Source organism: Boleophthalmus pectinirostris, unplaced genomic scaffold (assembly GCF_026225935.1).
Source record: "Boleophthalmus pectinirostris isolate CB_2022bp ecotype Guang Dong unplaced genomic scaffold, ASM2622593v1 HiC_scaffold_13, whole genome shotgun sequence".
Classification (NCBI taxonomy): Eukaryota; Metazoa; Chordata; class Actinopteri; order Gobiiformes; family Gobiidae; genus Boleophthalmus; species Boleophthalmus pectinirostris.
In genome coordinates, this window is record NW_026571036.1 from 4,186,627 (window position 1) to 4,208,947 (window position 22,321).

A 22,321-nucleotide genomic window follows, 5' to 3' on the forward strand; every position below is an offset into this window, starting at 1 on the left:
ATGCAGCGTTTGTCTAAAGCTGTGGCCAAGTGTCTGGGTATTTTTGTACTGTTCATTTTGGCAACGAGTTTTGATTGAATTTAAAGATTTGCCAAAGTCGTTTTATGCAGATTAAAGTGCAAAAAAAAAAAAAGTCTAAAAGTAAAAGTATGATGACGATTTCTTTTTTTTTATTTTTTTTGCAGATGGAGAATATATATGTTCCTATTTGTCCTCCCCTTGTTTCTAAGGTTTTTCTTATTTCTAAGTCAAGTCATTTTTATTTTTACACCTCATTTAAAGGGATGATTTAAAGTAATTTCAAACTAGGATCCTTTTGGATCCTATTGGAAGAAATGGAGATAAATTCTGATGCAAATTAATGATAAAGGAAATGTGGGAACACAGGGCCTAATTTTGCAAGGAAAAAAATAAAAAACACTTAGAAATGAGGGATCATAGGGTCAAAGTAACATGCTCCCATATATAGAGCCATTTAAAAAAAAATCCTATTTATTAAAATTTTTACAAATTTAAAATTATTTAATCAAGAATTAGTCAAATGGAGCTCAAAAGAGACTAACCACTAAGATTTGATAAAGTAAAATACATTTTCCATTCATGTTCCTATAGACAAAAAATAAAATTATATATATATATATATATATATATATATATATATATATATATATATATATATATATATATATACACACACATATATATATATATTTATATATATATATTTATATATATATATATGTATATATATATATACATATATATATTTTTTTAATATTTATATATATATATGATAATAAAGGCCCTGTACTTGATTTTTACATATTAAAAATATGAAAAGCAACCTATTCATTTTAAACATTTTGCAATGGTCAAAGTAATTCTGAACAGTAACATTATTATTAAGCGAACAACAACTAGCAAGCTAACACGCAGTTCCTCAGGAGCTGCAAATACCTGGAAAAAATCTGGTACTGGTCCTTCAAAGATTGAATAAATAAATAAATAACCTTTTCACAGATTCAAGTTACCACAGAGCTGATAGGCCAACGTTCTGCCTTTTACTTTTTTTATTTAACTTATAAAAAGTTTTTATGTTTTATATATGAGAGTATAAAAAATAATAACTATGACAAGTAAAAATATATGTATATCAAAAAGAAAAGTTTTGTTAGAAATGTTTCCCAGTGTGGCTTTAAATGTTTAGAGGCCAAACCAGGCCAAGTTCCTGGGCAGATCTCTGGAGCTCGTTTTGCTCTTCAACACTTCTATTTTTATTTACGTCGTCTTCAAATAGTGACACGTTCCTTCAGCGTATCCTGAGTTTGTTTTGTCATGAAGTTCTCTAAAACGTAAAAATAAAACGTATGTATAAAATGTATTTGTGTAATTTTTAACTTTATCTTAACACATACAAACAACTCCAATGTACAAACTACACTTCATGCATAATTATTTTACTCTATGTCAGTGTGTTTTCTCTTCACATCTGGAGAAAGCCTTGTGAGGACTCATACGCTTTAAAGCTAACTCTGGTCAATTTATTTTATTTATTTATTTAATGAGACAGGGACAGTGCACAATCTACATTCATCTTAACAGGAGAGATGTTGTTTTCCACCTGTCGTCTCTGGGCAGGTTTATTGATTGATTGAATTTAATTGACCTTATCTATCAGCTGTTCTTCCTGGAGACCTGTAGCATGTTTTGGGTTATATAAATGTAAATTAAGGTGCATCATTTGCCCCAGTGTCAGAAGTTCAACTCGTACCCAACCAAGACTAACACCACCAAGACTCTTAAATTCCATCCTAACAGTGTCCATCAGGTTATGGCAGAAAAATCTGTTTTTCTCAAATAACTTAAAAAATAAATTATAAATAAATAATAATAGTAATACTACTAATACTACTACTACTACTACTACAAATAATAATAATAATATTTATTCAAGGTTCTTAAAGTCCCAAAGAAATGACACTTTTGTCATATCTCAAAAACTAATGATGATTGAGACATAAAACTGGTACCAAATGATCCACAATGTTCATATTTATATTCAACTTCCATTGATACTATTGGGCTAAATTAATTATTTTTGATGTTATTAAAGAAAAAAAAGATTTCTCAGCTCAGATTTAAGATTTCTGCAGACACTAAACTTCAGAGACTTGTTGGACCCAGTAAACATCAAGAGAATTTTATGAAATTTCACATGGAAGTGTAAAAAAATGATACTAGGTACAGATTGATTTTCAGAAACTTTAAAAAGTTGGGCAAATGATGCTCCCTAATGCCTCCGTATGTCAAAATAAAATATACTACTAATAAGACAGAGTTGTTGTAAAAAAAAAATATATATATATAAAGACGTGAGCTTATATTTGCAGGTTTATATATTTATTTTCATACAGTGAGAATATTAACAAAACTTAGTCTGATTTAAACCAAATATTTTGAGCAGGACTACGTTAAAGTGAAAGTGACAAATACCGGAGCTTTGACGTGTTTATTTGCGCGGCGGAGAGCAAAAAACACGTGAGTCATGCAAATGCTCAACAGAAACGTGATGTCGCTCATGTATGCGAGCCAAACAAAGCACGTAAAGCCAGAAAATAAGACTCAAGTGTTGTGGTTTGAATCTCAAAAATCCCAGTGACGCATCTGGAGGAGCTGGTACGAACTCACATGTCTGCTGCACGTCACTGCGGAGTCCGATTTAGATTAGACGTGGACGAGGAGAGGCCTTCAACTGCACTGCGAAGAAAGAAGAAGAAGAAGACGAAGAAGAAGAAACCTCGTAGACCAAATTACAGCCACTCCATCATGGTTGTTGAATCGGACCATTGTGAAAAACCTCCAGTCCGACCACAGCCGCCGATTTGTCACGTAGCGAAGAAAATTCTCATAACGTTCTAACCAAAATCAATCACTTCTTAAACCTGAGATAAATATGAGTTTGGTGCTTCGATTGTTGATTCTCAAAAAAATCGGAAATCAAGGAGACAAAACATGACTCTAGATCCACTCGTCTTTGTAAAGTTTTGATCTGTCGAACTTAACGGAACGCTACGATGACATCTTTTTTTGTTTTTTTTAAGTTAGACAAATTGTAATACACAAATGATGAAGAATAAAACTGGGCCATTTTCTTAGTTTTCACAGATTTTGTTAGAGTTTCTACCGCCATCAGAGCCCAAAGGAAGTCGTGATCCGCATGTTTCCAAACGTCTTCCAGTTTTGTGACGTAAGTGTGAATAGAGCCTCTTATTTTAGGCTTTTAATTAACCAAATCATTTTATGGCAATACTCAAGAGCCTATTCAATTGATACAACTTTAAAAATGTCCTGCTTTTAGCCTAGTGTGAGAAATACAGTCGGACTAGATCCAAACCAGAGTCTTGAACCAGCGGGAGCAGCTCCGGTTCAGGCTGGGCTCAGAGGAGCTGGAGCCGGGAGTGATGTCAGGAGCCTCGGCCTGAGAAGAACTTTCCCCGGGAAGAACCAAATGTGCGGAGGACGGATGCTCAGAACAACATATAACCAACCAAACTGGGCTCACGCTTTTGTACGGATGCTGCACCACCTCGGAACCAGCCACAGTTCTTGAGCGCGGAGGACCAGAGCAGCCCGTCCGGACCTGTAGTCCACAGTGCATGGAACCAGCAGCCATACGATGACATGGAGCCGCTCGTACCCAGTCCATCAAGCACTGGTCTTGTTCGCACCCGTCCAGAACCAGCACATGGAGGACAGAGCCTCCAGACCATTTGACCAACGCACTCGGAGAACCAGACCAAGGACCAGAGCCCAGTCCCGTCCTGAGGAGCTGCGTGCTACGGTGAGTGCTCCTCTTTATCGCTGTTGGCTGCTGCTGTTTCCCGTTCAGAGCTTCTGCTCTGGGCTGATGCGGTGAGTTTGTAGAAAGTTCTACACGTTGCTGTTTTATGAGTTCATGGCACTTGAGATGAGGAGGACCTGTGGTCTTAACAGGGAACATCTGTACTGATAGTTGGAGGTATCGCTGTTCTACCAGGAAACAGAGGCTCATCAATCGGACCAATTTTGGTTCGTTTGCCGGTGTACTGTAGATCTGGGACGTCTTCTTCAAATATTTCAAATATTTTATCGGTAATGTTTAATCAATTTAATTTTAGATATAAAGCTCAATGTCTTGTGATTTAAAGTGAGCTGAGTAACTCCGATGGCTTGAAAGCTTCGGCGGTGGCACTATCCATTTTTACTGCCAAATGGCGACCCGCCCACCGTGAGTCACGTGGGGTCCGGAGCTCTACAGAGCGTATTGTACTTCGTAACATCTTTAAAAATCAAATCCTCAACATAAATGAGATGTCATATGTATGTTTCTGCGTGTGGTTGCATGTAGGACACTGCATGTTGTTAATATAAACAAAAACACACCACACAAGAGTTGATTTTATATTGTATTCAGATTTCTGAGACTTTTTAACCCATGAATAAATAAGCGTGTCACTTTTGGTTCAAAAGTTCATTGTGTCAGAATATTTACATTATAAATTAAATTAAACAAATAGACATTAACATATATTTTTGACTTTCGGAACAGATGTGAGGGCCGGAGCAACACGTACGAAAAGACAAAGCCAAATCGTGTGTGGAAAAAACAGGAACAATAGATTCTGAAGAGGACCACATCTTTGCATAATCCAAACTTTTTTTTAACGTACATTTTTTATTTAAATTTTTTTGAGCAAGAAAAGAGGAAAAATAAAATGCACTCGTGTGTAGTTGGGATGTAACGATATCCAATTCTCTCAATATGATATTTTCACGATGTGCATCTCACGGTAAGATATTTATTGAGATATTTTATGTAGGATAACAAAATTGTGAATGTGCAACTTTTCTCTCATCAAAATCCAGATAATTAAGATTTAAAAGTGCTTAAAAACGTTATTTCAGCATGTAGATTGGACTGAAACACTGTAAAGGATCATGGGATATGTAGTTCCCTCTGATTTTTAGCTAAAAACAAAAGGTTTAGACCTGGTTTAGTCCTGGTTTTAGTTTTGGTTTAGTCCTGTTTTAAGGCTAGTTCAGTCCTGGTTTAGTCCTGGTTTAGACATGGTTTAGTCCTGGTTTTAGTCCTGGTTTAGACATGGTTTAGTCCTAGTTTTAATCCTGGTTTTAGACCTGGTTTAGTCCTGGATTAGTCCTGGTTTAGTCCTGGTTTAGACTTGGTTTAGTCCTGGTTTAGACTTGGTTTAGTCCTGGTTTAGTCCTGTTTTAGTCCTGAATTAGTCCTGGATTAGTCCTGAATAAATCCTGTTTCAGTCCTGGTTTAGTCCTTGTTTTAGACCTGGTTTTTAGTTCTGGTTTTAGTCCTCATTTAGTGCTGGTTTAGACCTGATTAAATCCTGTTTTAGACCTTGTTTTAGTCCTGGTTTAGTCCTGTTTTAAATCTAGTTTAGTCTTGGTTTAGTCCTGGTTTAATTCTGGAGTAGTCCTGATTTAGTCCTGGTTTTAGTCCTGGTTTAGACATGGTTTAGTCCTGGTTTTAGTCCTGGTTTAGACATGGTTTAGTCCTAGTTTTAATCCTGGTTTTAGACCTGGTTTAGTCCTGGTTTAGTCCTGGATTAGTCCTGGTTTAGTCCTGGTTTAGACTTGGTTTAGTCCTGGTTTAGTCCTGTTTTAGTCCTGAATTAGTCCTGGATTAGTCCTGAATAAAGTCCTGTTTTAGACCTGGTTTTAGACCTGGTTTTAGACCTGGTTTTAGTCCTAGTTTTAGTTCTGGTTTTAGTCCTCATTTAGTGCTGGTTTAGACCTGATTAAATCCTGTTTTAGACCTTGTTTAGTCCTGGTTTAGTCCTGTTTAAATCCTAGTTTAGTCTTGGATTAGTCCTGGTTTTATTCCTGGTTTAGTCCTGGTTTAGTCCTGGTTTAGACCTGGTTTAGACCTGTTTTTTTACTGCACTGTAACAATGAATTTAAGCAAATAAACTTGTGATTTGATATTTTTGTGAGACTTTTGGATGATAAATTATTCTTTTTAAGTTATTGTTACATCCCTAATATACAGTAAAACAATTACCAATGATGAAACATTAGAATTTTGCGGAATATTGTGGAATTTTTGTGGCCCAAATGTTTTTATAATTCCTAAATCCAAGAATAAACTGATGTAAATTGTAAGATTTTTCTTTTTGTTTTTTGTCTGTATGACTGAATAGAAAACAAAAACTTAAATTTAGAGCTATCACCTTGAAAGTTCTTGTCTAGTTTACTTAAAAAAACAACAAAATAAAACAAAAAACAAATATTTCAGCACATAAATCTGAAAAATGGACGTTTCAGGTTTAAACTTCTTGCTTCAGTTTTTTGATAGGAAGAAAATCACAGAGGGAGATGTTCTAAATTGCTTTTTTTTGTTTTTGTTTTTCGTTTTTAGTGCAGATTGGACAATTTTTATTTGCCTGTTTTGCAACCAAAAACATGAAATTGTGAAAATGAGTTTTTGCCTGTTGCGTCTCCCTTTACGTCTGATCAAAAAGTGAATCGCAACGGTCCAGCAATCTCAGAATGTTTCCTGTTTTTACCACGGAAAAAAACGTTTATCTCCAAAATCGGCCCATTCCGAAAAAAAATAATAATTTAACCCCACCATTTTTGACACGTAACAAGCGCACTGACAAATAAATACAAAAACACTGACCATGAGCACAGTGACACTGGGCTTGGCTTTCCCCCGGCACCGTGGACCTTTCGCACCATTTGACTGGGGCCTTTGGGGTGAGGGCCACTGGAGCGGAGCTTTTCTCACCCACGTTTGGGAATCCTGTCCCACACAGATTAACTCGCCAATGGTGCGCGACGCGGTTGGGACACAAATTGTGGCTTGAATATTAACCCGGTTTCGAGTCAAGAGGGGAGAGAGTCCAAGAAGGTAAAATAACACACTTTTTCTTACGTGAACCCTGCGAAAAAAAACGAAAATCTACTCAAAAGTCTTGAATTAAGAATAAAGAAGAAAGATTTGAGTTGTTTCTGGTGGAAGATGCTTAGAGATGTTACTGGATTGCCTGGATTAGACTTATTTATTAAACTACACCTCAAAATCTCTTGGAAATTTAGGGTTTGTGCGCGATGCAGCGGTCACGTGACTTAATGTTTTGGCGCCAAACTGGAGGTCGAGGTTGTGGTTGATCTTGAAGGTGTTATTCAGTTACTACAATATAATCATAGCGACTTTAAACTGGCCTGATTCATCTTCGTGGAAACCGTCTGACCTCGCAGCATCAGGATTCGTTCGCTTGACGGTAGGCGGGTACTTTTTTTTATTTAACCAATCGCTGCTATTTGGTCGTGACATATGTAATGCACCACTAACGGGGCTATATTAAGCTTTTCCCAAATCATGTAGGAAGAAGAAGATAAAATTCACCAAACATTCTCTTTGTTCTGGCTTTAAATCCTCGATCTCGGGAATCGTTCCCAAAACAGAATGTATGACTCTTCGCTGACTGGCTGGTGCTCAAACTCGCACTTCCAGGATTCTTACAAACCGTCTAGTGTATTCTGATTCCTGACCTAGTCGCTGGAGAGAAATGAAACTAAGCGGAGGCACTAGGAGACGCCAACCTGGCTAACTTTAAAAAGCGTAAACATAAAACTGTCCGAAATCGCCAGCTCGTTAGATCAGCCGTCATTAGAAAGGTATAAAGATAAAGTCGTCGTCCTGGGTTGTGGAAAAGATCCCGAGATCTAATTCCAATGGACCGCTTTGTCAGTCTAATCAGCGCTCACTCGGGCAGGCAGGATTGCATGCTGGCAAAAGTGAGGACCATCGCGGGCGGGATCTGGCAAAAGTGAGGATGGCGGGCGGGATTCTGTACCGGCAAAAGTGAGGACCATGGCGGGCGGGATTCTGTACTAGTGAAAGTGAGGAACATGGCGCATGGGATTCTGTACCGGCGAAAGTGAGGACCGTGGCAGGCGGGATTGCAGGTTGGTGAAAGTGAGGACTGTGGTGGGCGGGATTACGCGTTGGTGAAAGTGAGGACCGTGGTGGGCGGGATTACGCGTTGGTGAAAGTGAGGACCGTGGTGGGCGGGATTGCGTACTGGCAAAAGTGAGGACTGTCGTGGGCGGGATTACGCGTTGGTGAAAGTGAGGACCGTGGTGGGCAGGATTGCGTACTGGCAAAAGTGAGGACTGTGGTGGGCGGGATCGCGGGTTGGCGAAAGTGAGGACTGTGGTGGGCGGGATTACGCGTTGGTGAAAGTGAGGACCGTGGTGGGAGGGATTGCGTACTGGCAAAAGTGAGGACTGTGGTGGGCGGGATTGCGTGTTGGTGAAAGTGAGGACCGTGGTGGGCAGGATTGCGCGTCGACGAAGGTGAGGACTGTGGTGGGCGGGACTGCGTGCTGGCAAAAGTGAGGACTGTGGTGGGCGGGATTGCGCGTTGGTGAAAGTGAGGACCGTGGTGGGTGGGATTACGCGTTGGTGAAAGTGAGGACCGTGGTGGGCGGGATTGCGTACTGGCAAAAGTGAGGACTGTGGTGGGCGGGATTGCGTACTGGCGAAAGTGAGGACTGTGGTGGGCGGGATTACGCGTTGGTGAAAGTGAGGACCGTGGTGGGCGGGATTGCGTACTGGCAAAAGTGAGGACTGTGGTGGGCGGGATTGCATACTGGCGAAAGTGAGGACTGTGGTGGGCGGGATTACGCGTTGGTGAAAGTGAGGACCGTGGTGGGCGGGATTGCGTACTGGCAAAAGTGAGGACCGTGGTGGGCAGGATTGCGTACTGGCAAAAAGTGAGGACCGTGGTGGGCAGGATCACGGATTGGCGAAAGTGAGGACTGTGGTGGGCGGGATTACGCGTTGGTGAAAGTGAGGACCGTGGTGGGCGGGATTGCGTACTGGCAAAAGTGAGGACTGTGGTGGGCGGGATTGCGTACTGGCGAAAGTGAGGACTGTGGTGGGCGGGATTACGCGTTGGTGAAAGTGAGGACCGTGGTGGGCGGGATTGCGTACTGGCAAAAGTGAGGACTGTCGTGGGCGGGATTACGCGTTGGTGAAAGTGAGGACCGTGGTGGGCAGGATTGCGTACTGGCAAAAGTGAGGACTGTGGTGGGCGGGATTACGCGTTGGTGAAAGTGAGGACCGTGGTGGGCAGGATTGCGCGTCGGCAAACGGGAGGACCGTGGCGGGCGGGATCGCGGGTTGGCGAAAGTGAGGACCGTGGCAGGTGGGATCGCGCGTCGACAAAGGTGAGGACTGTGGTGGGCGGGACTGCGTGCCGGCAAAAGTGAGGACCGGGGCGGGTGAGATTCTGTGCCGGCGAAAGTGAGGACCGTGGCGGCAAAAGTGAGGACCGGCTTGAGCGGGATTGTGTGCTGGCGAAAGTGAGGACCGGGGCCGGTGGAATTCTGTGCCGGCGAAAGTGAAACCTTCTTATTTTATCGCACACAAATACTACACGTTGGTCCAGATGGATAGTTTGACCTCCAGTATGGCGGCATAAACACCAGGTCACGAGCTTTTGTGACGCAGACGCAAAACCTTAACAGCTCCGTTGTTTTTCTCCAGATCTGACTTGTGACTTTGTGGTGTAGCCTGTTTGTCTCTATGGATACAGACAAACTTAAATATACGAGGAAAAGCAATGACATTTCTATGGAGACAAGCTCACCCTCCACCACAAAGGTTCCATAATGCACCTTTAGTCAAAATTCTCTGCCAGATGCGGGATTTTTTTTTCTTCATGTCTTAGATTAAATTATTTATATTTTATGAGAAAAGTGCCTTAAAGGGACAGTCCTGGAATTTTGGACATAGGACCTCATTTCCTATTGAGCCAGAGAGTTGGAGACGTGTGGAGACACTTTTTAAAATATTCCATCCAGTCCTTGTATTTGCAGAGTCGCTGGTGTTAGACTAGTGCATGTCAATGGTCATAGTTTATCCTGCCACTAAAAACAGTCTTAGGCCCTGTTTACATTTTTAAAAACAGAGACATTTCCCTTTGTTTGTTCTCATCTTTTACACACTGAAAACGAATCTTTCTAAAAACTTTGTCTAGAGTGGAGATTCTGGAAAACTCCGGTTTGGCGTTTGCGTTTAAAGTGAGATAAACAAAATTTTAGGAGCTGATGCGCCAAAAGTGCGACCAGTGTTTCCCTTTTCATGTGTTTACATTTACACACAGCTGATGTTTCATATCCATGACCAGAGACCAATGAGGAGCTTATTAATTTTACCACTTCTTTAACAGATCTGTGGAGAGGCGAGCCCGCTCACTAATGCAAGTTTTTCAAGATATTTTTGTGTCATACTTACAACTGTAATTAAATAAATGCTACAGGTTTGAATCTAATCCAGGCGCCGCCCCGAGGTTTGGCGAAGATATGAAGGCGCTCGATGGCGAATTTATGCGGGCTGATGTAAACGAAAACTTTTTTGAAAACGATTCTTTGTGCACGATGTTATTTTGGAAAACAGGTGGAGGGAAATATTCGTTTCTCCACATACCCGCTCTGTGTAAACAGTTTTACCCACTTTACAAAGCACCCAAAGCAAAACAATTATAACTCCAGACTGTAAATGTAAATGTCTGTGGAGACAGAATAATTTTAGAAGTAAAACTAACCTTGCATCGCAAGAATCATCGCATGATGAGGGACTATTTTCTCAGCAGCAGCGGAATTTTACTTTGCTCTAGTTAGTTGTGATGTAACGAACTCACTGCCAATGATGTGGCAACATGGTAAATCAGTGTTCATTTACCAATTGCAAAAATAAAGCTTAGATTGTGTAGCAATGGCAGCTGCAGGTAAACAAACTATTAAAAAGCTGGTAAGAAAGGTGCCAAGCTTTCTATCAGGAAGTACAACTCACTGCTGCTGCTCAGACATAAATCTTTCAAATGCAAGGTTGGTTTTACTTCTAAAATTATTCTCTCAACACAGACATTTACATGGACAGTCTGGTGTAATAACAGATTTGTTTCGGGTGTTTTGTGGAGTGGGTAAGACTGTGTTTAGTGGCAGGATAAACTATGACCATTGACATGCACTAGTCTAACACCAGTGACCTCTGCAAATACAAGAACTGGATGGAATATTTAAAAAAGTGTCACAACACTCTGGCTCACTAGGAAATGAGGTCCTACGTCCAAAATTCCAGACTGTCCCTTTACAATTTGCCAACGCCTTGAAAATAAATCTTGATCAAAATGACTCAAATCATGATTCTCTTTCCTAATTCAAGACATTTTTTGTTTTTGTAGACACTTCGATAGTTTGCAGTGAGGCAGTCCTTATTCCCAAATGCAAATTGTATCCACTATTGGCCACTAAAGAATGGTCCGATGGCACGAAAGCTTTGGAACTGCCAAGACTTTTAACAGTTCGTCTCTTAAAGAAACTGTCACGTCGTTTTGGGTCAGCTCCCGTTGGTGATAATGACTGAGGTTGCTTTGTGTGCTTGCATCTGCTCCGCCTGCATCCGTACGTGCGTGGCCACGTCGTAGGGCACCCCCGCGCAGCCCGCCAGCCCGGGGTAGCTCCTGAGGTTCTCCGGGTCGTAGAAGTGCTCCAGCGAGTACCCGGTCAGAGCGTACGCCGCCTGCCTGTCCATGGGCTGCCTCTCCTGGGCCGGGTAGAGGGTGGGGCTGCCCTGCGCTGGCGGCGCCGAGTGCGGGGAGAGCTCCGTGCTGTGGATGTAGTCTTTGGTGGTGAGCGGCAGTCCCGTTCTGGGTATCCCGTCCGAGCTGGGGCTGCTGAGGCGGGACAGGGAGGCCGGGCTCGGGGTGCTCTCGTCCGGCTCGGGCAGTTTGAGGCGCTCCTGGAGGTGGTGCAGTCTGTCGGAGGGGGGGAGGTCCATGCTGGGAGCGCCCGGGCCCCGGCACACCACGCTGGGCATGTTGAGGGCGCCGTGGTGGCTCAGGCCGGAGCTGCTGTAACAGGGGCTGTGGGACTTGGAGGTGATGCCGGGAACGTCCACCGGGGGCGCTTTGTGGTGCTGCTGCTGGAGGCGAGTTTCTTCTTCTTTGATCATCTGCTGCGTGGCGCGGATCAGCGTCTCCATCTTGCTGGGCTCGCGGGGGCTGGTGCGGAAGTGGTCGCCGTGGTAACGCTCACCTGAGTCGCTCGTGGATCCGCCCCCGTCCGGCGAGCTCACGACGCTGTCCTCGTCCCAGTGACTGCGGCCTGCAGGAAACATTCAAACAACAATATTTATTTAGTATTAAACTAGACAATGAGTAGATGATCATCTTCTTTAATTTAAAACACAATACTGATGTAAAATGGTCCATTTAACATGGACATAAATGTTCATTTTCCATGCACATTCAACCCACTCATTCTGATCATTTCACTGCTCAAAATATTGTCAGGGAAATTAAATAAGAAGCTCTCTGTCATGTTTATTTGTATCTGTGTGTTATCTGTTTTTTATACAAGCTTAAAATGTCCATCAATTCATCGACCAAAATGTTAGTGGCATTAGAAAAAAAACACTCCTCCTGGTAACCTCCTGTAGCCACAGTTGCCCTGGGGTAGACTCATGGAAGTGATGCTGCCAGTCTGCACCATCTGCCCCTCCTACTACTGTCGTAGTACTCAAGACCAGGCTCGAGACCGGACCAAGATCTTGTCTCGGACTCGAGGTCTGACACACGATGAGTGTGATTGTATTTCATTACGGCCACTAAATGTGCAAAGGCTTCTCAGTATCACTGCAAAAGCAGTAAGAGAATGTAACTGTAAATGTTATGAACTGGGGAAAAAAAAACAAAACAAAAAAAAACCACTTGATTAATTTTGAAGTCGTTTCCTGTAAAGTACCAGTGGAAGTCGCATTAAAGAAAGGGGCTCTCAAACTGTAGGTCGGGGTCCAAAAAAGGGGCACAGAGTGTTTAATGCAGAAGTTCTCTTGGCCTGTTTAAGCAACATTCACCACTTTCATACCCGACAGTGTGGGTTAAGTGTCTTGCCTAAGGACACAACGACACAAAACAGAAATCAAACCTTCGACCTTTGGGACAACAGCTCTGATACTGGCTTAAATGAAGTCTAAGCCAGATCTAAACCAAGCCTAAACCAGGACTAAAGTCAGGACTAAACCAGGTCTAAACCAGGACTAAACCAGGTCTAAACCAGGTCTAAACCAGGACTAAACCAGGACTAAACCAGGGCTAAAGCAGGTCTAAACCAGGTCTAAACCAGGACTAAACCAGGACTAAAGTCAAACCAGGTCTAACCAGGACTAAACCAGGTCTAAACCAGGTCTAAACCAGGACTAAACCAGGACTAAAGCAGGTCAAAACCAGGACTAAACCAGGACTAAACCAGGTCTAAACCAGGTCTAAACCAGGACTAAACCAGGACTAAAGTCAGGACTAAACCAGGTCTAAACCAGGTCTAAACCAGGTCTAAACCAGGACTAAACCAGGTCTAAACCAGGACTAAACCAGGTCTAAACCAGGACTAAAGCAGGTCTAAACCAGGACTAAACCAGGACTAAACCAGGTCTAAACCAGGTCTAAACCAGGACTAAAACCAGGACTAAACCAGGTCTAAACCAGGTCTAAACCAGACTAAACCAGGACTAAACCAGGTCTAAACCAGTCTAAACCAGGACTAAACCAGGACTAAAGCAGGTCTAAACCAGGTCTAAACCAGGACTAAACCAGGACTAACCAGTCAGGACTAAACCAGGTCTAAACCAGGACTAAACCAGGACTAAACCAGGTCTAAACCAGGACTAAACAGGTAAACCAGGACTAAACCAGGACTAAACCAGGTCTAAACCAGGTCTAAACCAGGACTAAACCAGGACTAAAGCCAGGACTAAACCAGGTCTAAACAGGACTAAAACCAGGTCTAAACCAGGACTAAACCAGGTCTAAACCAGGACTAAACCAGGTCTAAACCAGGACTAAAGCAGGTCTAAACCAGGACTAAACCAGGACTAAACCAGGTCTAAACCAGGTCTAAACCAGGACTAAACCAGGTCTAAACCAGGTCTAAACTAGGACTAAACCAGGTCTAAACCAGGTCTAAACTAGGACTAAACCAGGACAACCAGGTGTAAACCAGGTGTAAGCCAGGTCTAAAATCAGGACTAAAACCAGGACTCAGCCAGAACTAAAATCAGGTCTAAACCAAGTTTAAACCAGGACTAAAATCAGAACTAAAACCAAGAGTAAACCAGGTCTAAACCAGGTTTAAAGCCAAGTCTAAACCAGGTTGGAAACCAGGATTGCACTAGCTGACAGTCCTCCCCGTAACGAGACTCAAACTGTTAGTGTTGTATGGTAATTCCCTCGCGTTCGTCTAATGTCCTGGCTCGCATATGCACATTCTGAGCTGTCAAACGATCTCTCTATAGTCTCCATTATGGCGTCGTTACGGGCTCACAGACTCCGCTGCTTTCACACCTCATTGTGTTTATCTTGTTACCATCTTTTGACGACTCTACAAAGCCTCGCGAACATCCAGCAGACACATGTGGGCCGTTAGTCGTAGCAGCGCCGCGGGGGATGCTTCACTCTTTTAGGATGTGAAAAGTGAAATAACTTGGCTTTCAATCGGAGGCAATTTTTGGAACAGATGGCAGCAATCAGCGCACTGGCACGGGACGGCGTAAACAACTTAGCATGCTCGCATAATAACATTTGGGAAAGAGCTACCAGGACGAGCGTCAGAGCGTCAGGGATGTTTCTTTGGCTATTTGGTTTCAGGACAAAGCAGCGATACGATAAGTCAGCGTTGAGGAAATGGAAGGTTTTAATTTCAGATGAAGGGCAGGGGTCGGAATAATGATCTATGACTGTTTTTGGAAGAAACATCGAAAGAGAAAGTACATAAATGTTTAATTTAGGGTGATAAGGTGTCCCGGTTTTGAGTCCTGTGTCCCCTGTCCTAAACCAGGACTAAACCAGGACTAAAACAGGTCTAAATCAGGTCTAAACCAGGACTAAACCAGGACTAAACCAGGAGTAAAACCAGGACTAAAACCAGGACTAAACCAGGATTAAACCAGGACTAAAACCAGGACTAAAACCAGGACTAAATCAGGACTAAAACCAGGACTAAAACCAGGAATAAATCAGGACTAAAACCAGAATTAAACCAGGACTAAAACCAGGAGTAAAACCAGGAGTAAAATGGGACTAAAACCAGGACTAAAACCAGGACTAAAACCAGACTAACACCAGAATAAAATCAGAACTAAACCAGGACTAAACCTGGACTAAAATCAAGACTAAAACTGGTCTAAAACAAGGAGTAAAACCAGGACTAAACCAGGACTAAAAGAGGTCTAAACCAGGACTAAAACCAGGACTAAATCAGGTCTAAACCAGGACTAAAACCAGGACTAACCCAGGACGAAAACCAGGAGTAAAATGGGACTAAAACCAGGACCAAACCAGGACTAAAACCAGGACTAAACCAGGATGAAAACCAGGACTAAACCAGGACTAAAAGAGGTCTAAACCAGGACTAAAACCAGGACTAAAACCAGGACTAACCCAGGACTAAAACCAGATCTAAATCTTTTATTTAAAAAGACTATAACAGTTTTGAGTCTTGTGTCCCCTGTCCCAGCAGATTTATCCAAAACCAGTGATTTGTCCAAGTTTTATACAAGAAATGTCCCTATTTTTGACTAATTTGATCTCTGCCAACAGTAAAGAGAGGCATATATTGACATTTGTTTGGGTAAAATTCAGAAAAAACGGCTTAAAAATTACCTAAATGCAAAGAAAATGCGACTATACTGACTCACATGTTAGACTACGTTTATATGATGAGGGTCTGAACAGAAGACGCAAAAGTGGCGTCGCATCTTCACTTTTTATTCCGCGTTTAGTCGAGCGTTTTCAGGAGGAAATCTACGTGCAAACGGTGACGCAAAAGTGTGTGGAACTGGATTGTCTATGTTTGTACTTAAAGCAACAAGGCCGTCTTTTCTTTGGACATACGGAAGTTTTCTCCTTCCACAAAGTCGTTCCACCATCGTCAGGTTCTCCGGGTCTCGTCCATCGCCGTCTGACTCGACTGCGACGACCTGGTGCATCCGGAATTTGACAGAGGTGATTGCAGATCCTTCTCTGTTCACTCATAGTATCTCTGCAGATTCGAAATGGTGGAAATGTTCCGACATGTTTGTTTCTGTGCACTGTATGTATGTGATGTAAACGTGTACACGACCTGAGCAGATCTGACCAGAGTTTTGCGTCTTGGGCAGTGTAGACGGAAACACTGCGGCGGAGCGTATTCAACTTTTCCACTCTGGAGGGTGGTTTCAGATTTTTGCGTTTTAAAGCCCCAAAAACGTTGTCACCGTCTAAACGAAAGACACTTCCGATAAAATATTTTGTCGTTTTTTCCCGTAAACATTCTCATGGAAACAGGCCCTTAAAAGTAGCAAAATGATCTGTCCATGCAGCAAGATAATTTTACTTGACAAGTTATCTTAAAATAAATGACCTCTAAACTAGAATTAAGAAGTCTCAGAACTAGCAAGTAAATAATAAATCTGAAAACAGGATGAATAAGCTGATTTAAGTTTTAAAATCTTGGACAAATCAGAGAAATTTGCAGTGTTGGGTGGACGCACCAGTCGCAGAGCAGAGTTGAGGTTTGTGCAGAAGTCAAAGGTTGAACTATTGTGGACAAAACAGACTATTTAGGTTTTGAAAAACAGGAGGTAAGAGCATTTTGTGCATTTATGGACCGGGAAGACGTCTGTGCTTTTCTTTCAGCTGGATATATGTTCGATTTTTACCTCCGCCAAGGAGGTTATGTTTTTGCTGGCGTTTGTTTGTTTGTTTGTTTGTCTGTTAGCAACATAACTCAAAAAGTTATGGACCGATTTTGATGAAATTTTCAGGATTTGTTGGAAATGTGAAAAGGAAGAACTGATTTCATTTTGGGGCTGATCCGGAAGAAATCCTGGATTCTGGATCACTTTGAAATTTTATTTAACATTGTGGTAAATGGGGCCAAAAATTTGTTTCTCAATATCTCGGTTAATTATTGACCAAACCCCATGAAATTTGACTCAGGGATGGACAATGGGATCCTCTTTCATATTCCAAATTGAAAGATACGAGACAAATATTTATGGAAAACACAATTAATATGAGGGGGACTGTAGTCCTTGGCGGAGTCTGCGCTCTCTGACTGCTTTTCTAGTTCAGCTTGTTCTGCTGTTGTGACGCTTCAACCAGAACAAGAATAGAACCAGAACAGAACCTTGAAATTGCTGCACAAGATTTTTTTTCCTCGTAGTTCAAATGTAAAATATCAGCTAATTATTTAACTTTTATCATTTTTGTTTAATTCTGTGATTTGTAGAGTCGCTCGTTGGATTCTCACCGTGTATGGCTCCGTGGTACGACGTGATCTCGTACCCCTCGCTGTTCTCCGAGGCTTTGGGCAGGGTCAGCACGGATCGGGTCGCGTCCCACCACATCTCGCGTCCCGACTGGGGGGTTCCCAGGAAGTAGCGCCCGCTGTGGCACCGGACGCGCTCGCAGGCGGACGGGTGGGCGTGGTTCAGCTCGTCCTCCGTCAGGCCCAGGCCGTAGTACAGGGGGGCGGAGTCGGGGTAGAGTCTGTACGCGCAGGACGAATCGGACGCCTCGCTCGGGTCCATCAGCTGAGGGGAGGCGGAGTCCGTCTGAGGGCTGCCTCCCCATTGGCTGTCCTGGTCCGACTCGGAGCGCTCGGGGTTAAACGCTGAAAACTGCTGCAAAATAAAAGCAAAAAAAAAAAAGAGCACATTTCAACTTCCTGGAGTGGTTAGAAACGAATTATAAAGCAAATCCAAACAACCTGATGAGGAGCGTCTACAGGCACAGAAATAATACAATTCCATAAAGAAAAAATAATAAAATCTACTTGTACATTTAACAAATATGTGATTTTAATACACACATTTTCTTTGAGTTTATAAATTAGAAACAATCCTACTCCATTGCAATTCATTTTTAGTATTTATTTGCATACATATTGTGAAGAATATGTTAGAAAATGTTACTATAACCAGCTGTGAGTGTCTAAAACAGAAAAAAATCTTAAAGTTGCACTGTGTAACTCTTATTGTGAAGGGCCACATGAGGAGGGTTGGTCTGTATAGCAGGAGCGTTCCAGACGTGCAACAGAAACTCCCGGCGTTCGATTATCTTCCGACTCCCACTTGGACCTCGGATTTGACGTCACGTCCGAGCTTGAAGCGCATTATTCTGTTTCGCGTCCCTCAACTTATGAAAACACTGCCGCTTTAAGATTTGAAATTTGCACTTCATTGTATGTTATGATTTCTCTTCTGTTACAACCTTAGGGACGTTAACTAAGTATAAAACTAACTTAAATCAAGTATTTGTTCAATATTGGCCTCGCCACAGCACTGACGACCAAATCCACAGGCAGAGATACACTGAGTGCGTATACATGCACATCAATAACCCGGTTATTAGCCATATCCCGGTTATGTCAGTATTCGTGTTACTGTGTTTACATGAGCACTGAGAAACCGGGACACTCATATCCGCGTGTACATGATCAAATGGAGTATCCCGGTTTCTTGACATAATCTTACAAATGCGCAGGCGCAAAAATTAACTTAAATCAATTTCATAAACCAGGAAAAATACAAACCGTGAGCTCCTTTAGCATAAGAAGCTAAAGAGCTACGAGATCTCCCACAATCCACTGTGCAGATTCTTCATTAAAATCTTCTGCATAAATAAACTCAACTTTACAACATATAAACCATAAACACTATAGACACATCAGCCCGTTTGATCAGATAATTCAGCTCTGATCACATTTGTTTACGTTTTACAGAAACGAAACTTAAGACCGTAGGCTAATTAGCATAAACTGTTAGCGGCGATAAAAACAACTCGCTCCTTGCGCCGCTGATGTGATCAGTTTCTTTTGGACTAAATGACACGACTCTGTGGATTATGTGTGTTATTTCTGTGACAGAAGAGACGCTAATGATGGTAAGTGTGTTTCGTGCGTATAGAGTATAGGAGATAGTTCATGTTTTAGCTTTTCAGCGTCACACGAGTGCAGGTCGTACGTGTGCAGATTGTACGTGTGCAGGTTTAGCGCAGCTCTTTATTTTACAGTCATTTCACTCGTTTGGTCACTTTATTTATGTTGGTCAATTTATTTATGTCACTACTGTTGTGGTGAAAGGCTGGAAAGTGTCTTTTGGACGCATGCGACTCAACTTTATGTTGCAGTAACCGGGATACTGCGTTTACATGCCACAAGTAACCCGGTTACTATCGGAATAAACCAGCTACAGTAACCCGGTTTCTAATAACCGGGATACTGCCATAACCGGGTTACTGAAACCGGGTTACTGCGTATACATGCACCATCAAGAAACCGGGATACTCAAAAAACCCGATCATAACCGGGTTACTGATGTGCATGTATACGCACTCACAGATGCAGTGAAGTACTGCAGTGATACGGACGCGGTAAAGTACTGCAGTAACATGAGTGATTGAAACTGTCATTTAAACACCAAAGTGTCCAAACACAATGAAAACACTTCATATTTACACATCACAGTGGGCACAACCATCTTGGATTCTGACTTGGAATCCTTGCTCATGGTAAATAAATGCATCTATTACGGAAGCCGAGAGGGGTCACAACAAATACAACTGCCGCAACACAACAAAAAGCCACAACAAACCAAAAAAAGCCACAACGGAAATGACCGCGGGACTTTATTTTAATGCAAATGCCGCAACAAATACAAAAAGCCGCAAAGGAAATGACCGCGGGACTCGTGAAAAGTAAAGGAACAGGGAAGTTGGAAAAGTAAGTAAAAGTAATTTATTGTTTTATCATTATTCGTCTCACATTGTTGTTCCTTCTTCACTTGTCGCTTGATCGGTCCGTCAGAAAATAGAGTCCCGCAGTCACTTCCGTTGTGGCTTTTTAATGTGTTGCGGCATTTGCGTTTGTGTTGTGGCGTTTGTATTTGTTGCGGCGTTTGCATTAAAATAGAGTCCCGCGGTCATTTCCGTTGTGGCTTTTTTTGTCGTGTTGTCACATTTGTATTTGTTGCGGCGTTTGTTGTGACCCCTCTCGGCTTCCGTACATCTACAGTAGCGAAAACAATAGATTTATAGTGAATTTAAATGCCTTTTCAGCTGAGAGTTTTACCTGTGGGTAGGGGGAGACGCGGGCCTTGGACTTGCCCTGGTTCAGTCTGGGCTTGGAGCTCTTGCGGTCTTCGCTGTGGGGGTCTGAGGCGTAGGGGAAGGCCGGTTTAGTGGGACTCATCTGGTCCAGGGACAGCTGCATGCCCTTGTACTCTGTGTCCCTGTAAAGAATACGACACAAGACAGACAAATAAAGTCAGCTTCTTTATGGAGAAAGTGACGTGTTGCATCGAATGAGACAAAGGCGACGTTCACACTGCAGCCTGAAGTGACGCCAAATCAGATTTTTTTTTTCACCCCTATGCTCCTGTATCTGATCTTTTAATGACAGTCTGAACGACACAGATCCGATTTTTTTCAAATGTGATCCAGGACACTTGGATATTTGCTCCTAAAACCGAGACATATCTGATCTTTTGACATGTGACTTCAGTCTGAACGGTCAGGTCACATTCATCCCACCAACACGTCAGGCTCAGAGTCTCGTCAATGGAGGGAAACTGAAGTTAGGATTTGTATTCAGGACAAATTGGAGGTGTCTTATCGGAACCGAGCGTTTTTGAAATGTCCGAGCGCGGCTACAGACGGTCCTGGCTCCAGTGTCACCGAAAAATAAAGAGCCACATCACACACAGCGAGCGTGCTCAGTGTTTACGGAAGTCAACTAAACTCTGGGCTTGTCTATCAAAATACGGTCCAGTTCTTGGTAAAATGGACAGGTTACACGTCCACGGCCGCTTTGTTTGTTTGACTCCGAGCCTGACGTGTAGGTGGGATGAATGTGACCTGACCGTTCAGACTGCAGGCCTGTTTACACGAGAACACTTGTGGGTAAAAACGACAAAATATTTTATCGGAAGTGCCTTTCGTTTCGACGGTGACGGCATTTTTGGGGCTTAAAAACGCAAAAATCTGAAACCACCCTCCAGAGTGGAAAAGCTGAATACACTCCGCCGTAGCATTTCCGTCTACACTGCCCAAGATGCAAAACTCTGGTCAGATCTGCTCAGGTCACGTACGTGTTTACATCACATACCTACAGGACACAGAAACCTGGCATGCATGAATACACAATCGAATTCCACACACTTTTGCATCACTGTATGCATGCAGATTTCCTCCCGAAAACACTCGTCTAAACGTGGAATAAAAGATGAAGACGCAGCACCACTTTTGCGTCTTCTGTTCAGGCCGTCATCGAATAAATCAAACTCATTTTGGTCCGGGAGCCGTATCCAACCGACTTTGATCCCAAAGAGGCCGGATCAGAAAACTCATGTCATATAAACCCCAAAAATAACAATAAGTTCAAATATTTGTGCAGAGAAACACAAATCTATTACAGAAATCTTTTTTAATTGATGAACTCTTTCTTTTACAAAATATTATAATATTATGAACAACCTGAAACTTTAAGAAAAATGCAATTTCAACACAAAGTTTTAACATGAACTTGTATGTAAATAGGAATAAGTAAATTTTTGTTGTAAAATCCTGCACTCGGCTCCACTTTTCTCATGTTGGACATTTTTCTGATGAGGGTGTCACGGTCAACAGTCAAAACGATCGTCCTTTAAGAGCGTTTGGAAAGAGACAAGTCTTCATTTGTGCTGCTCTGGTGGGAGGGGCCACGTACAGAGACGCTGGAGACGCTGCTGTGATAAACACCACAGAAAATTAACAATATTTTAATAGAAAATATAATGAAAATATTTTAGTAGAAAATCAGCCGAGGGCCAGATTAAAGGTCTTGGAGGTCCAGATCTGGCACCCGGGCCGTATGTTTGACACCCCTGGTATAAACGTAGCCTGAAGTCGCATGTCAAAAGATCAGATATTATCGGTTTTAGGAGCACATATCCAAGTGGCCTAGGTGAAAAAATCGGATCTATTTCATTCAGACTGTCAGGAACGTAGACATGAAAATAAATCAGATGTGGGTCACTTCAGGCTGCAGTCTGAACGTAGTTTTGATCATAGAACATTTTTTAAAACTGTAAATCTAAATCTTGCACTAACATATTATCATTTGTCAAGTTTTCCAAATTCAAACACCTTAAATATAATAAAGTTCACCTTTCAAATCCTTCACCCGACCTCCTTCGACTCACAACATTCAATTTCATTTCG

General features: G+C 42.3%; 1 protein-coding gene across 1 annotated transcript in view; it reads right to left on the minus strand.

The window, feature by feature from the left end:
• Window positions 1-11,424: 11,424 nt before the first annotated feature.
• Window positions 11,425-22,321, minus strand: part of LOC110173963 (single-minded homolog 1-like) — a 38,171-nt gene continuing 27,274 nt past the window's right edge. The window contains 3 exon segments of the mRNA XM_020939986.2: window positions 11,425-12,191; window positions 17,373-17,742; window positions 20,193-20,352. Of these exon segments, the coding sequence (XP_020795645.1) occupies window positions 11,425-12,191; window positions 17,373-17,742; window positions 20,193-20,352 (1,297 nt within the window).